The following is a 15,869-nucleotide window of genomic DNA, read 5'->3' on the forward strand; positions in this document are numbered from 1 at the left end:
ACATTAACCCATCAATATGTTCATGTATTTCTTATTTTAATTGATTGTTAATTGTTTCATTTATTCACCTGGCATGTGGTTAGGATGAGTCAAGCTCATGCAGGCACCGAGGTCAGCTCAGGGGTCCTTCAGGAAGAAAGAGAAGGAAAACGCTACGCTAGTTGTATTAGCTAGTTATAGACCAACAGCCTGCAGTAGAGTTACTGATTGTGATGTTTTTAATAATAATACATTTATTTTATAAGGCGCCTTTCAAGGCACTCAAGGTCGCTGTACAACACTTTAAGAACAGTTCAAAGGATGGACACATTTTAAAAGCAGAACAGTTCAAAAGCAAAGCAGTCTGCAGCAGAGCAACCATCACGGGGAACACGTCAGGCAGAGGCCGGCCTCAAAAGGTGGGTTTTGAAAACCAAGATTGAGTCGATGTTTCTGATGTCAGGGGGGGGAGCTCTAGAGGCGAGGGGCAGAGCGGCTCAAGGCCCTTGACCCCGTGGTGGACAGACGAGCTGGGGGGTCAGTCGGGTCGATGGAGGAGGCCGACCGGGTGGGGATGCTGATTTGGAGGAGGTGAGACAGGTGTGGAGGTCGTGGAGGGCCTTGAAGGCATGGAGGAGGATCTTAAAGTCAAAGCGGTGTTTGATGGGAAGCCAGTGGAGCTGCTGTAGAACAATGATGTGACGGGTGGAAGGGTTTGGGTGATGATGCCGGCAGCAGCGTCCTGGACCAGTTGGAGCTCATGGAGGAGACCAAAGAGGAGGGAATTGCAATAATCCAAGCGGGATTGTGCTTTCAGTATACCGTATTTTTTGCACTATAGGGCGCACTTAAAAGCCTTTAATTTTCTCAAAAAACGACAGTGCGCCTTATAATCCGAAGCGCCGTATATATGGATTAATTCTGGTTTTGCTTACTGACCTCTAAGCGATTTTGTGTGGTACAAGGCGCTCACGGCGCTAAATCAAAATGTTTTAGTACGGCTTTGGTAAACTACAAAGCCGCACCGCTTGCAGCATTACGGCTACCGTAGCCAGGAACGTCGCGGAGTAATACATACTGTAGCGACCCTGGGTCAGGAACGCTACGAGACGTAGATGGCTTATAGGGTGTTTATTCAAGGAACATAGAACAAGCTACTGTTGGCCGTAGCCTACGCCAAAACGACAACAAACCGCCGTGAAACCTCAAAACCAGCTTCACGTCTGCTCCGGGTCATAGCTCCGATCCGAACCCGCGAACACAACAACACACACACAACAACATCACTCGCTGTCCAATCACAGACACGCCTCACAGCTACCAGCTCGTGAGACGTTCAGTTACATCCGGACATAACATTTCCCTCAGTCCGTTACAATACTGTGCTTCACCATAATATTACAGTGTGTGTAAAAGGATCCCAAAATACAACTGAATAAGGTTGGTAGTTATTGTGAATACGCTCATTAACGTTTGAATAATGTTGAGAATTATTGTGAACGCGTTTAATAAAGTTTGATCGACTGACTTATCTGACTGTTTTTTTTCCGCTTAATGCGCCTTATAGTCCGGTGCGCTTTATATATGAAAAAAGATCGAAAATAGACCATTCATTGACAGTGCGCCTTATAATCCAGTGCGCCCTATAGTGCGGAAAATACGGTAAACAGTTCTTAAACCCACGCACGCCTGGATGTCCTGTGTCCAAATGTGCAACAAATATAAAAGGCGTCACGTCTGTCTCAGGGTAGCCGAGCGTATGCCTGATGGAATGCAAGACTGTTGAATACGAACAGATTATTGATAATGCTGTATGTTGATATTGTTGTGGGGGTACGCTGCTCTACAGCGGGCTGTATCATAGACTGATGAACCAGAGTGCGTCTGCTCATTGGGATTTAAAAGTGAATATAGAAGTTGTCATAAACACGTATGTTTATACATGGTTCGTACGGTCATGGAAAACCTGGAAAAGTCAAGGAATTTTAAAATGGTCATTTCCAGGCCTGGAAGTCATCGAAATTTGTTATCACATGTTCATTTACGCCGAGTTTGACATAATTAATATGTTTTTTAAAGAAAGACGCTCAAAATAAAAGCCGGCGTACGCTCTCAATACGCAACATTTTCTAAATTTTTCATGTTTATACCAAGATTTCCGTTTGGTCGTGGACATCTGGTTTAAAGTCCTGGAAATCCACCGGTCCACATAAGAACCCTGTTTATATGACGGATATCATGAAATACAGCAATAAACGCTGACGCAGCCGGAACACTTGACTCCTCGCCTCCGAGGTCAACGGGTCGCTTCCTCGCCTCCGAGAGATTGAGGCTGTAGAAAGTGAGAAATGAGAAGAGCTACTCGTCTTCTTGGGTTTTTGTTGCCTTGCGATTGCAAAAAAAGGAAGACGGAGGTTCCCGTGGAGGTCACCACGGGAACCTCCGAGTACCGGATGACGCAATCCCCTGAACTCAACGGACCGCCCCTCTTCCCTATTCGTTGATGTTTTACTTTTGCTTGTTTGTGTAGAACGGCGAGGCCAAGCTGGGCCCCCCCATCATCATGTACACGCGCTCCTACCCAGAATGCAGCGCGTACGGCGAGGGCTCCAGTGCCGACGGGGAGTGCGCCATGGACAGCAGCGCCGAAAACGGCAACGGCTGCGACTCTCTGGACCCGAGGCGGCGACACGGGTCAGTACCGCGCCGAAACAGACCGCATGTGGGGGCGGGACGACGTCCAGGAAGTGGAGCATAGAGGCCCCGCCCACACCCTCTTGATCCAATCGCGAGCCGATGTCATCGTAATTGGCCTCGAATAACTAGTTAAAATTAAAAACCAAAGTTATCAGAAAATGTTGCCCCAGAACATGTATCAGCGTGATAACATTAACTCAAATTACACCCCCCCCCCCCAATCTCCCCACACAAAAAAGAAAATGGCCTCTCGCACTATTTACATTTGCTTTAAGAAGTGTTTTGCAGTTTGAATTTTGATGGCAAGTCACAAATGATTGTCTTCTGATTGTAGAGACGCCTTAAAATGTTCCTATTGGGGCTTTCAAGGGGTCTGAAGGATGATCTGAGACTAGCCCCGCCCCCTGACTGCATCCCACCACCAGGGGGCAACTAGGAAGTGTTGGGGAGCCGTTATATCCATCTTTATATAGTCATGACACGGGTGTCAAACACAAGGCCCGCGGGCCGAATCTGACCCTCCACATCATTTTATTTGGCTCTCTGGTGGCTTGAAAGACACATGATCACCTTTTCTTAAAGAAATGTAAGAAAAATCTCCTGCGCTTTTATTTTTAAGGTTTCAAATTAAATGTATTTATGTTATAATATTAGAGAAATGTTCTTATGTACAATATTTCTACACAAAAAAAAACAATCAAATGCAAAGAGTTATTTAACAACACATTGGAGTAGTTTATACAGAAATAAAATCCTGTGCTTTTATTTTGAAGATTTTCAATTTAAAGGATTGTTGTTATAGTATAAGAGAAATGTTCTTATGTACAATATTTCCACACTCAAAAAAACAATAATTAAATGCAAAGAGTTATTTAACAACATGTTGGAGTAGTTAACACTGAAATATCCTGTGCTTTTATTTTTGTTATAGTATTAGAGAAATGTTTTTATGTACATTATTTCTATGTTTCAGTTACACCGGCCCTTTAAGAGATGTAGATGTGGCTCACGGTGACAATGAGTTTGACGCCCCTGATCTCTGACATTGAGCTGCATGAATCTGTGTTTCTTCTTCTCCTGGTTGTTTGTTTGTTTACATGTATTAACTAGCCCCCTGATTGGCTCAGCGTCTGCATCCGTCATCTCCGGGGAGGAGCAGTTTGAGGACTACGGGGAGGGGGAAGATGTGGACTTCACTCCCAGCAGCCCTTGCCCCGAAGAGGACTCCCGAACCAACGGCTTCTCAGACCTGGGCTCCTCCCTCCCCTCCAGGTGGGCGGTTGATATCGAGAATATTGGTTTCTTAGAATAACTTTATTCCTGATTTCCTGTTTTAAGAACCAAAACTTCAACTTCCCATTCGATGAGATATTCCTTTATTATTCCCACATCGGGGAATTGCAGGATCACAGCAGCGGGTGCACAATAGAGCAGTAATAAAAGATCAAAATAATAAATATTACATATTAATAAATTAATATTAAATACATTAAAAATAATTATAAATAAATATTAAAATAATTATAAATAAATATTAAAATAATTATAAATAAATTTTAAATATTATATTATCCTTCTTTACTTTTATTGTCCTCTATAGTGGTAATTTACAAAACACTTTACAAAATAATTGTGTTTTTCTTGACAGTATATTTAATAATGTTCGATAAGCTGCTCAGCATTAGTGCCAGTTTGCCATTTTAATCCATAATTTGTCTTTTTATTCTCAACATTTTGAATTCTCAGAATGAACACTTTTTTAATTACTTTAATTTTCTCCCCTGCACAGAGTATCACAGCCTCATGTTCCTCGGTCATTATGTATTTCATATAGTTCTTACACCGTAAACCTGTAGCTATCGATGTTTGTGTGTGTGTGTGTGTGTGTGTGCGCAGTGCGGGTCAGACTCCTCAGAAGATGCGTCAGCTGTACAGCACTGAGCTGCTGGACATCTACTGCTCTCAGTGCTGCAAGAAGGTCAACCTGCTCAACGACCTGGAGGCCCGGCTACGGAACCTCAAGGCCAACAGGTGAGACGGAACCACAGAACCCGACCAGGCTCAATACCAGGGATCGTACGGTCATGGAAAACCTGGAAAGGTCATGACATTTTAATATGGTTTATTTCCAGGCCTGGAAAGTCCTTACAAATTATATCTCAAAAGTTTTGGAAAGGTCATGAAAATGATGTTAATTTCACATGTTCAATTACGCTGAATTTGAAATAAGTAATGGTTTTAAAAGAAAGACGTTCAAAATATAAGTCAGCATGACATCATTCACCATCCATACACTAGTAACTAACATTCGTACACTAGTAACTAACATTCGTACACTAGTAACTAACATTCGTACACTAGTAACTAACATTCAATCACAAGTAACTAACATTCAATCACTAGTAACTAACATTCGTACACTAGTAACTCACATTCGTACACTAGTAACTAACATTCATACAGTAGTAACTAACATTCATACACTAGTAACTAACATTCAATCACTAGTAACTAACATTCGTACACTAGTAACTCACATTCGTACACTAGTAACTAACATTCATACAGTAGTAACTAACATTCATACACTAGTAACTAACATTCAATCACTAGTAACTAACATTCGTACACTAGTAACTAACATTCGTACAGTAGTAACTAACATTCGTACACTAGTAACTAACATTCAATCACTAGTAACTAACATTCGTACACTAGTAACTAACATTCGTACACTAGTAACTAACATTCAATCACTAGTAACTAACATTCGTACACTAGTAACTAACATTCATACACTAGTAACTAACATTCAATCACTAGTAACTAACATTCGTACACTAGTAACTAACATTCAATCACTAGTAACTAACATTCAATCACTAGTAACTAACATTCGTACAGTAGTAACTAACATTCAATCACTAGTGACTAACATTCGTACACTAGTAACTAACATTCGTACAGTAGTAACTAACATTCAATCACTAGTAACTAACATTCGTACACTAGTAACTAACATTCGTACACTAGTAACTAACATTCAATCACTAGTAACTAACATTCGTACACTAGTAACTAACATTCGTACACTAGTAACTAACATTCAATCACTAGTAACTAACATTCGTACACTAGTAACTAACATTCGTACACTAGTAACTAACATTCAATCACTAGTAACTAACATTCAATCACTAGTAACTAACATTCGTACACTAGTAACTAACATTCGTACACTAGTAACTAACATTCAATCACTAGTAACTAACATTCGTACACTAGTAACTAACATTCGTACACTAGTAACTAACATTCAATCACTAGTAACTAACATTCGTACACTAGTAACTAACATTCGTACACTAGTAACTAACATTCATACACTAGTAACTAACATTCAATCACTAGTAACTCACATTCGTACACTAGTAACTAACATTCGTACACTAGTAACTAACATTCAATCACTAGTAACTAACATTCAATCACTAGTGACTAACATTCAATCACTAGTAACTAACATTCAATCACTAGTAACTAACATTCGTACACTAGTAACTAACATTCGTACAGTAGTAACTAACATTCAATCACTAGTAACTAACATTCGTACACTAGTAACTAACATTCGTACAGTAGTAACTAACATTCAATCACTAGTAACTAACATTCAATCACTAGTAACTAACATTCGTACAGTAGTAACTAACATTCAATCACTAGTGACTAACATTCAATCACTAGTAACTAACATTCGTACACTAGTAACTAACATTCGTACAGTAGTAACTAACATTCAATCACTAGTAACTAACATTCAATCACTAGTAACTAACATTCGTACACTAGTAACTAACATTCGTACAGTAGTAACTAACATTCAATCACTAGTAACTAACATTCGTACACTAGTAACTAACATTCGTACACTAGTAACTAACATTCAATCACTAGTAACTAACATTCGTACACTAGTAACTAACATTCATACACTAGTAACTAACATTCAATCACTAGTAACTAACATTCGTACACTAGTAACTAACATTCGTACACTAGTAACTAACATTCGTACACTAGTAACTAACATTCATACACTAGTAACTAACATTCAATCACTAGTAACTAACATTCGTACACTAGTAACTAACATTCATACACTAGTAACTAACATTCAATCACTAGTAACTAACATTCAATCACTAGTAACTAACATTCGTACACTAGTAACTAACATTCGTACACTAGTAACTAACATTCGTACACTAGTAACTAACATTCATACACTAGTAACCAGTGGTGTATAAAGTACCCAAAAGTCATACTTGAGTAAAAGTAAAGATACTTGATATTAAATGTACTTAAGTATTGAAAGTAAAAGTAAAAGTAAATGCTGTTAATAAAAAAAACAAAGGGTCAGAATTTTGAGAATTATGAAGTTTATTTGTTTGGGTGCTGTGGCCGCCATGAACAAGGAGTATGAGCTCGGATGAACTTAGCAATATATGAATACTATGAAATTACTAAAATATAAAAACACGATTAACACAGAAAAAAGCAGAACCAAAAGTAACAACCAGAATCATCACTTTAAAGTGAAAAATGTATTGTTCATCTTCAAAAGAAGTTGATTTTTTAAATGGACAGATTTCAGTGTCTCTCTTCTGGGGCTGAAGACGAGTCCTGCGATGCTGAAGAGCCGTTCACCTGATGCAGGTAGAGTGTGTCTAGCTTCACAGGCCCTGATGCAGGTAGAGTGTGTCTAGCTTCACAGGCCCTGGTGCAGGTAGAGTGTGTCTAGCTTCACAGGCCCTGGTGCAGGTAGAGTGTGTCTAGCTTCACAGGCCCTGATGCAGGTAGAGTGTGTCTAGCTTCACAGGCCCTGATGCAGGTAGAGTGTGTCTAGCTTCACAGGCCCTGATGGTGCAGGTAGAGTGTGTCTAGCTTCACAGGCCCTGGTGGTGCAGGTAGAGTGTGTCTAGCTTCACAGGCCCTGATGCAGGTAGAGTGTGTCTAGCTTCACAGGCCCTGATGCAGGTAGAGTGTGTCTAGCTTCACAGGCCCTGGTGCAGGTAGAGTGTGTCTAGCTTCACAGGCCTGGTGCAGGTAGAGTGTGTCTAGCTTCACAGGCCCTGATGGTGCAGGTAGAGTGTGTCTAGCTTCACAGGCCCTGATGCATGTAGAGTGTGTCTAGCTTCACAGGCCCTGGTGCAGGTAGAGTGTGTCTAGCTTCACAGGCCCTGGTGCAGGTAGTGTGTGTCTAGCTTCACAGGCCCTGATGCAGGTAGAGTGTGTCTAGCTTCACAGGCCCTGGTGGTGCAGGTAGTGTGTCTAGCTTCACAGACAGCAGCACACAGTTGGGAAGCATTTCAGCAAGTCAACGTGATCCACGTCTCCATCCAGCTGTTTGCTTCTGTCATGCGCTTGAGATGACGAAGAAGAAGTCCTCTTCATCAAATGAACTGGACCTGGTGGCATCACCGAGCTGCAGGGAGGGTTCTTCCATGTGCTGCTTGATGTAGTCCATTCCTGAAATAAAGTGAGGGTATTATATAAATGATAGAATTAATAACACTTCCTAACATGTCATGACCCCAACCTAAAGTTTTGTACAAAATAGTTTGTTTTAATTTGAAGTTTATACATTTAGTTTCATGCACTGTCCGTGCATCCAGAGTTGATTTGTGAATATGTACTTGTATCTCTGTACAACAACAGTCCCAAATCAATATCGTCGCCATTACTGGACCGTCACTCTTATAATATTAATACAAATAATAATAATAATGCTGTAATGATTAGCATTATATTATAGCTAAGACGACTCAAATCAACAAATTCTCACAACTGTCAACACTTCTTCAGCTCATTAACTCGCTAGAGATCCGTCTGCTGCACTCACGCTAATTGTCTCATTTAATTGACGATAGCTAGCGAACATTAGCCTAACGTACAACATGCGGAGGACAATCAGACTGTTTCCTCCCCTCTCCTGCCAAAGATATAACTTACTCCAATCCTGAGGACAACACTGCTAGATATCTTAACAGGTTTATGATGACTAAACATTAACGTTGCGGCTCATGGGATTAATCTTAATTTACCTCAATGTGTTTCCTGAGGTTGGATGGTGTGTTTTTGAAGGCCAATATCTCCGTAGCTTTCGGTCGGCATAAGAGGCACTTCATCCGGTAGGAAGAAACTTTCACTCCGACAAAAGAAAAGAGTTCGCCCAAATATGGCCACGGACGTTGATCTTGGTCCCCGTGGTTGAACGAGTAGCTTCCATTGCTGCTCCACATGAAATGAGTCGTATCTGTAGCCGCTCGCTCGCTAACATCCTGGGCTTCACTGGGAAGAGAAAACACGCGGCAAGGACCCCTGATCCCCAACCTGGTGCTCGTGCTGCGTTCAGGTGCGCTGTGGTGTGTTCCACAACAGTCCCCGATGTGCTGCGTTCAGGTGCGCTGCGGTGTGTTCCACAACAGTCCCCGATGTGCTGCGTTCAGGTGCGCTGCGGTGTGTTCCACAACAGTCCCCGATGTGCTGCGTTCAGGTGCGCTGCGGTGTGTTCCACAACAGTCCCCGATGTTTCTCATGATTATTTTTTTCCGTAGTAACGAGTAACGATACTGTTTCAGGGGAAATGTATCGGAGTAAAAGTACAAGTTTTCATTGCAAAATGTAGTGATGTAAAAGTAGACAGAAATATAAGTAGTAAAATAAAGTACAGATACCCAAAAAAACTACTTAAGTAAAGTAACGAAGTACTTCTACTTCGTTACTATACACCACTGCTAGTAACTAACATTCAATCACTAGTAACTAACATTCAATCACTAGTAACTAACATTCAATCACTAGTAACTAACATTCGTACAGTAGTAACTAACATTCAATCACTAGTAACTAACATTCAATCACTAGTAACTAACATTCGTACACTAGTAACAAACATTCAATCACTAGTAACTAACATTCAATCACTAGTAACTCACATTCAATCACTAGTAACTCACATTCGTACACTAGTAACTAACATTCAATCACTAGTAACTCACATTCGTACACTAGTAACTAACATTCATACACTAGTAACTAACTAGGCGACCCTCGGCCAGCGTCGTTAAAACAACAACAACAAACAAAGAGTATATTGTAGTTTCCTCTGCAGCCTGAGTACGGTCATGTGATCACATGGTTTATGCTGCTGTCCCATCAGCTCCACGCGGGGTTCAGCTCCGTCAGCTGTTTACTAAACATTCAAACGTTAACATGAAGCGGTCCGAGTTCACAGTGTGTGTGCGTGTGTGTGTGACTCTGTCTCTCTTGTTTCAGCCCCAACAGAAAGATTACCAGCACAGCGTTTGGACGGTGAGTGACCGACTCTCATTGTGCGTAGAATCCAGTGATGAGTTCAGGGGTCAGGGGTCAGATGAACGGAGCGCTCCAATGTCTCTTTGGGATGATCGCCATGTGGGAGGGGTCACCAGGTGGGAGGGTCACCATGTGGGAGGGTCACCATGTGGGAGGGTCACCATGTGGGAGGGTTCACCAGGTGGGAGGGTCACCATGTGGGAGGGTCACCATGTGGGAGGGTCACCATGTGGGAGGGTCACCATGTGGGAGGGTCACCATGTGGGAGGGGTCAACATGTTGGAGGGGTCACCAGGTGGGAGGGTCACCATGTTGGAGGGTCACCATGTTGGAGGGTCACCATGTGGGAGGGTCACCATGTTGGAGGGGTCACCAGGTGGGAGGGTCACCATGTGGGAGGGTCACCATGTGGGAGGGGTCACCATGTGGGAGGGTCACCATGTGGGAGGGGTCACCATGTGGGAGGGTTCACCATGTGGGAGGGGTCACCAGGTGGGAGGGTCACCATGGAGATAGGTACCCGTGTCCTCTGTTGGTTTCTCCCGTGTCCTCTGTTGGTTTCTACCGTGTCCTCTCCGCCCTGCAGTCAGCTGTTCCAGGCCAACCACAGTGTGTTCGGGTCCAGCCAGGGCAGCAGCACCGAGGACCTGTTCAGGGACAGCATCGACTCCTGTGACCTCGACATCACGGAGAAAGTAAAACAAAAACGAGTTCATGAGAAACCAGATCAGTTGAAGTGACTGCCTGCTCTTATCCTACCGCGTGTGAACACAATGAATAGATGCACAAAAAGATGCACAAATTCTGAATGTTGATTCATAGTTTTTCGACGGCCTCCGCTGAAGGTCTGCTCGTCTTCCTCAGGTCAGTTACCTGGAGAAGAAGGTGACGGAGCTGGAGAGCGACAGTCTGGCCAACGGAGACCTCAAATCTAAACTCAAGCACGAGAACACGCAGCTGGTGCACAGGTACCACTGAGCCCGGACCCACGCGGACAAGAACTGTTGTGTAGCACGTTCAACCCACTGGGTTCAACCACAAGGAGTGTTTCATTTCTTTTGTTTTCCTCCTCGTGTCTACACCCCAGGGTGCACGAGCTGGAGGAGCAGGTGAAGGACGCCGAGGCGAGGGCGGACCAGAGTCTGGAGGACGAGACCAAGAGGCACCGGGAGGCCTTCAGCAAGATGGACAGGGACCGGAACGGAGAGATAGACCAGCTCTGCAACAGGTAAAGTCCACCACACCTGGACCTGCAGGAGGGTAGTAGCTTCCAGAAGGTGAAGCATTTTCACACTGCTGGAAGTAACGAAGGACTTCTTCTTTGTTGAAGAAACGACTTTTGAACCCAAAACTTGTTTTTGTTATTCCACTTGGACCGAGCCGAGCGGTGCATTCCACTCCTTCCTCGTCCTGCAGCGTTACATATTCAGTTTGTGTTTCTCAAACCTCAAGAAATGAAGTTGATGGACAAGCGGAGCCGTTCCCCGTATAAAGCTTCACGCGGTCCGCAGCTCCAAACACTGATCCAGGACCTGCTGTCGTTACGCTCTATGTCGCTCCCTGCAGGAAGTACACCTCACCTTAGTTCTCCGGGATGGATTCATTGGTGTCCCGTGCGCCTCAGTCGACGCCACGTCCGACCGCGTGAACACATTTCAACATACGACGACGTTCACATGACATAAAACTGTTTGCATGTAAATATGCGCGTTGAAACATGAAGATGACGAACCTGCACGCAGCCGAGAGGGGGAAGAGTTTAAACAATCGTGTTTGAGAAAACAACACTTAAACTTCTTTAACTTTAGATCGTGTCTTCTGGAGCTGCTCGATCCCATTGGCTGCCTTGGGCCTCCTGCTCGATCTCATTGGCTGCCTTGGGCCTCCTGCTCGATCTCATTGGCTGCCTTGGGCCTCCTGGTCGATCCCATTGGCTGCCTTGGGCCTCCTGCTCGATCTCATTGGCTGCCTTGGGCCTCCTGCTCGATCTCATTGGCTGCCTTGGGCCTCCTGCTCGATCCCATTGGCTGCCTTGGCCGAGTGTGACACACAGTGTGTTTTCATGATGGTATAATTCGAATCTTGCTTTAGTCGGACTATGCTATCTTTTGGGGGATCTGCTGTTATCCCAATATACATGGCAGTGAGTAATTTGAATCATTGGCCGAAAGCATGTCATATCCGATACGATAGGTGGCGCTGTTTTCATTACAACTCGTGGTGATACAGCCACTTCCGCTTGACCTCTTCACCACCACCAACAACAACCAACAACAACATCAACATTTCAAGACATTAAGCATAAATTCTGTCTGCTCTTCGGTCCAGAGATGTGTGGTGGCTCTTGTGTTCTCCATAGCGTTGTTTGTTTGTTTTCTGCCGGCCAGGCTCCCGGCAGTGACAACTTATCGTCTCTTTCGACTTCCGGGTCACGACATGGGAGGGAGGAGGGAGGAGGGAGGAGGGAGGAGGGAGGAGGAGGGAGGGAGGGAGGGAGGGCGGCGGGATCTCGAGCATGCGCAAAGACGCAAAGTCCAGTTCCTAATCCAATTCACCGTTACATGCCGCGATAGTCGAATTATCAACCGGATCGGATCGAGTTATCCAGGGTGTTAATCGGATTGAAGTCGGACCGCACATAGTCGAACAAAGGTGTTTACATGAAACGGATAATTCGATTTCAGTCCGACTAAGTCAGTTATTCGAATGCATGTAAACACGGTCACAGATGAGCGGTGCTCCGCCGCGCCTCGCACTTAAAGTTGAGAATATTTTAACTTTTAAGCGCGCCTGAAAAACGCTTTTAAAAGGTCGAACCACAGGAAATCGAGGGTTTTGCTTGCGACGCGTTTTTGAGTCGCGTCTGGTGTGATCGAGTGTAAATACAAACGGAATCAATATTCAAGAAACAAGTTGTACACATTGTGTGTGTGTACACAGGGTCCAGCTGTTGGAAGAAGAGAATGGAGAGATGAAGGTGAACGTGTGCAGACTCAAGTCTCAGACGGAGAAGCTGGACCAGGTGAGTGAGGGTCACTGCTCCACAACGTGTTGTGGGACCAAATTATAGAAATCTGGGAGACCTGGGAATGTGCCAATGTTGCTAAATTGGCCATTATGGAGGTTCTGAAGCTGAACCTGGGGATGAGTCCACATGGTTCTGAAGAGTTTACAGTGTGAGGACAGACTTCCTGTCGCATGCACTGAAAACACCGTTTCCTTTGATGTCTCTTCAAAGAGAGAGCAGAGGAAGTGGTCCATCAGCGGTTATCTTTGTCCCGCCCCTTTTCCCCCCGCAGGAGAAGCAGAGGATGACGGACAAGCTGGAGGACACCGGCCTGCGGCTGAAGGACGAGATGGACCTCTACCGGAAGATCATGGACAAGCTCTGGCAAAACCGCCACGAGTTCCAGAAGGAAAAGGAGGCCATGCAGGAGGTGAGGCGCTTCAGAGTCATCGAGCCCGCTCAGTCCTGGTTCTGGGCCCCCGTAGAACCCTTCCCTCCAATCGGCCCCGAGACTTTTCCACAGGAGGGCCTTCTGGAGAGCCCCCCCCCCCGAGGTGTTCTCCTCAGCTCTTACCGAGGAGTTTATTTCTTTTATTTGAAGCTTTCACTGCAGAAGCTTTTTCTTTAGGCGTCTCAGGCCTCTCCAGTGCCTATCAGGCCACCGCTCCTCACCGCAGGAGGTCGTTGACCCGTTTGCCTCTTTTCCGTCTGCAGTTGATCGACGACCTCCGCCGGGAGCTGGAGTACCTGCAGCTGTTCAAGCTGGAGATGGAGCATCCGGGGCAGGGCCGGGGGCTCCCCGAGTTCAACGTCAGGACCAGAGAGATCGAGATGGAGCACGAAGTCAAGAGGCTGAAACAGGTACACACACACACACTCACTCACACTTGTTCTTCTATACTCACGGGACTTGCCACTGTCGTTATTCATTCTCAAGTAGTGCACGGCAAACATGGAACATCTGGACTTGAGATCGAACCTGAGGCTGGCCAATATATTGACAGGAATATATATATATATATATTAGGGCTGTCAGCGTTAACGCGTTAATCTATGCGATTAATTTGGCCGCGATTAACGCACTAAAATATTTTACCGCAATTAACGCAACTTTGTTTACTTCCGGTGTCGTTGAAGTTGTTGCACTCCTCTGAGTGTCGAGCCGCGGCAGTCCGCCTCCTTCCTCCCGTCTGTTCCTCGATATTCACAGAGGAACAGAGGGCGACGTGCCGGTGACGCGGGGCGGAAGGTGCAGGGGACTTTGTTGTTGCTCCGCCCGATGCGCGCGCAGACACGCCGGCATGGAGCTCTGCGGCGAGACGGAGAGAGAAGAGTGACCGACACGTGGAGACAGAATGACATGCTGCTGTAGAGACGACCAACAACAGACGTTTAGTTTAATAAAAGAACAAAGACGTCTTGAAGGAAAGAACCGTACATTACTTCTGCTGTAATCTGGCGCTATAGAGAACATTACAGGGGGGCGGGGCCTCACCCTGATAGAATGGTGGGGGAAACACTGGGATGTGTCACATGCAAAAGCCTTTAAAAGGTGAATTTACATTGTTTTGTAAAATCGAGAAAATGAGCCCAGCCTCCAAAGGGTTAACGTGACATATTTGTCAGTTACCAAGGCCACTGGTTCTGCTGTTTATGTTAAAGATGACAGGACCAATGTGTCTCTAATACACCTTTGTTTACTAATCTGATGTTTCACTGAAGAAACAATTTATCATCCACGATATTAAATACCTCGCTGGCACTTTATAGGTAGGAGCCTCTTTGAAAACACAGCTCTGTGAAGTTTTGTCTTTAAAAAATAATACAATTAAACAAGTGTCTAAAATACACGCTGTCTGAAGGGATTACTCGTTCATTTAGAAGATTTAGTCTTTAGAAGAAAAAAAACTTTTAATCGCGATTAATGAATTTCAAAATGTGCGATTAATTAGTTAATTTTTTTTAATCGATTGACAGTCCTAATATATATTATTTTTTTAATACATGATGGCCACTAAATGACTATTAGTGCAGAAATACAAAATATGTTTTTTAATCAGTGTCACCATCATGTAGAAGGACTCTGTCATGAGCTTTGAGGTGGTTTGATATTTAAAATGTTTGGAGAGCCAGGCTAGCCTGTTTCAGTCTTTATGCTAAGCTAACTGCTTCATAGTCCATGTGCATCATCCTTTCCTCTAACCCTCTACAAGAAAGTAAATTAGTTTATTTCTCAAGACATCCAACGGTTCCCTTTTTTAAAAAGTGTTCCTTGGAAGTCACAATTCATATTGAACTGTAATCTTCTGTGATTTCTATTTGCTAATCGGTCATTTGTTCAATAACGCATCTCACCAAAAGTCTGTAGTAGTTTGAGTCATTTTAGATGGAAACCGTATTTAGTTAGTGTACTTGACTCCGGAGGGGGTCTTAAAGAGACAGGCGCCTAATCAGAGGGCGAACATTCAGAAAGACGGTAAGAGAGAAGAAACGACGGGCATTTAAAGCATCGCGTTCAAATAAACCTGAATCTCCTTGAACAGCTCTTGTTGCTGCACCTCCGTCCTCCATCCACCTCCTGAAAGGAGGCGCTCTCTCTCTTTGTTCTCCTCCTGCAGGAGAACCACAAGCTGCGGGATCAGAACGACGACCTGAACGCTCAGATCCTCAGCCTGAGTTTGTACGAGGCCAAGAACCTGTTCGCCTGCCACACCAAGGCCCAGTGCCTGGCGGCCGAGATCGACAACGCGTCCAGGGACGAGGTCGGCACGCCGCCGCCGTCACGTAATGCTGATGTCTGTCACCA

At 44.4% G+C, this 15,869-nt stretch overlaps 1 protein-coding gene across 1 annotated transcript in view; it reads left to right on the forward strand.

Annotated features, from left to right (window-relative positions):
- Nucleotides 1-15,869, forward strand: part of rab11fip4a (RAB11 family interacting protein 4 (class II) a) — a 30,296-nt gene that overhangs the window by 12,331 nt on the left and 2,096 nt on the right. Inside the window, exons 4-14 of the mRNA XM_056406671.1 lie at nt 2,510-2,673; nt 3,787-3,948; nt 4,573-4,707; nt 10,018-10,053; nt 10,643-10,751; nt 10,921-11,024; nt 11,144-11,284; nt 12,997-13,078; nt 13,356-13,493; nt 13,778-13,924; nt 15,682-15,825. Of these exons, the coding sequence (XP_056262646.1) occupies nt 2,510-2,673; nt 3,787-3,948; nt 4,573-4,707; nt 10,018-10,053; nt 10,643-10,751; nt 10,921-11,024; nt 11,144-11,284; nt 12,997-13,078; nt 13,356-13,493; nt 13,778-13,924; nt 15,682-15,825 (1,362 nt within the window). The remainder of the gene's footprint in view (nt 1-2,509; nt 2,674-3,786; nt 3,949-4,572; nt 4,708-10,017; nt 10,054-10,642; nt 10,752-10,920; nt 11,025-11,143; nt 11,285-12,996; nt 13,079-13,355; nt 13,494-13,777; nt 13,925-15,681; nt 15,826-15,869) is intronic.

The sequence above is a fragment of the Pseudoliparis swirei genome, chromosome 23 (genome assembly GCF_029220125.1).
Source record: "Pseudoliparis swirei isolate HS2019 ecotype Mariana Trench chromosome 23, NWPU_hadal_v1, whole genome shotgun sequence".
NCBI classification, from domain to species: domain Eukaryota; kingdom Metazoa; phylum Chordata; class Actinopteri; order Perciformes; family Liparidae; genus Pseudoliparis; species Pseudoliparis swirei.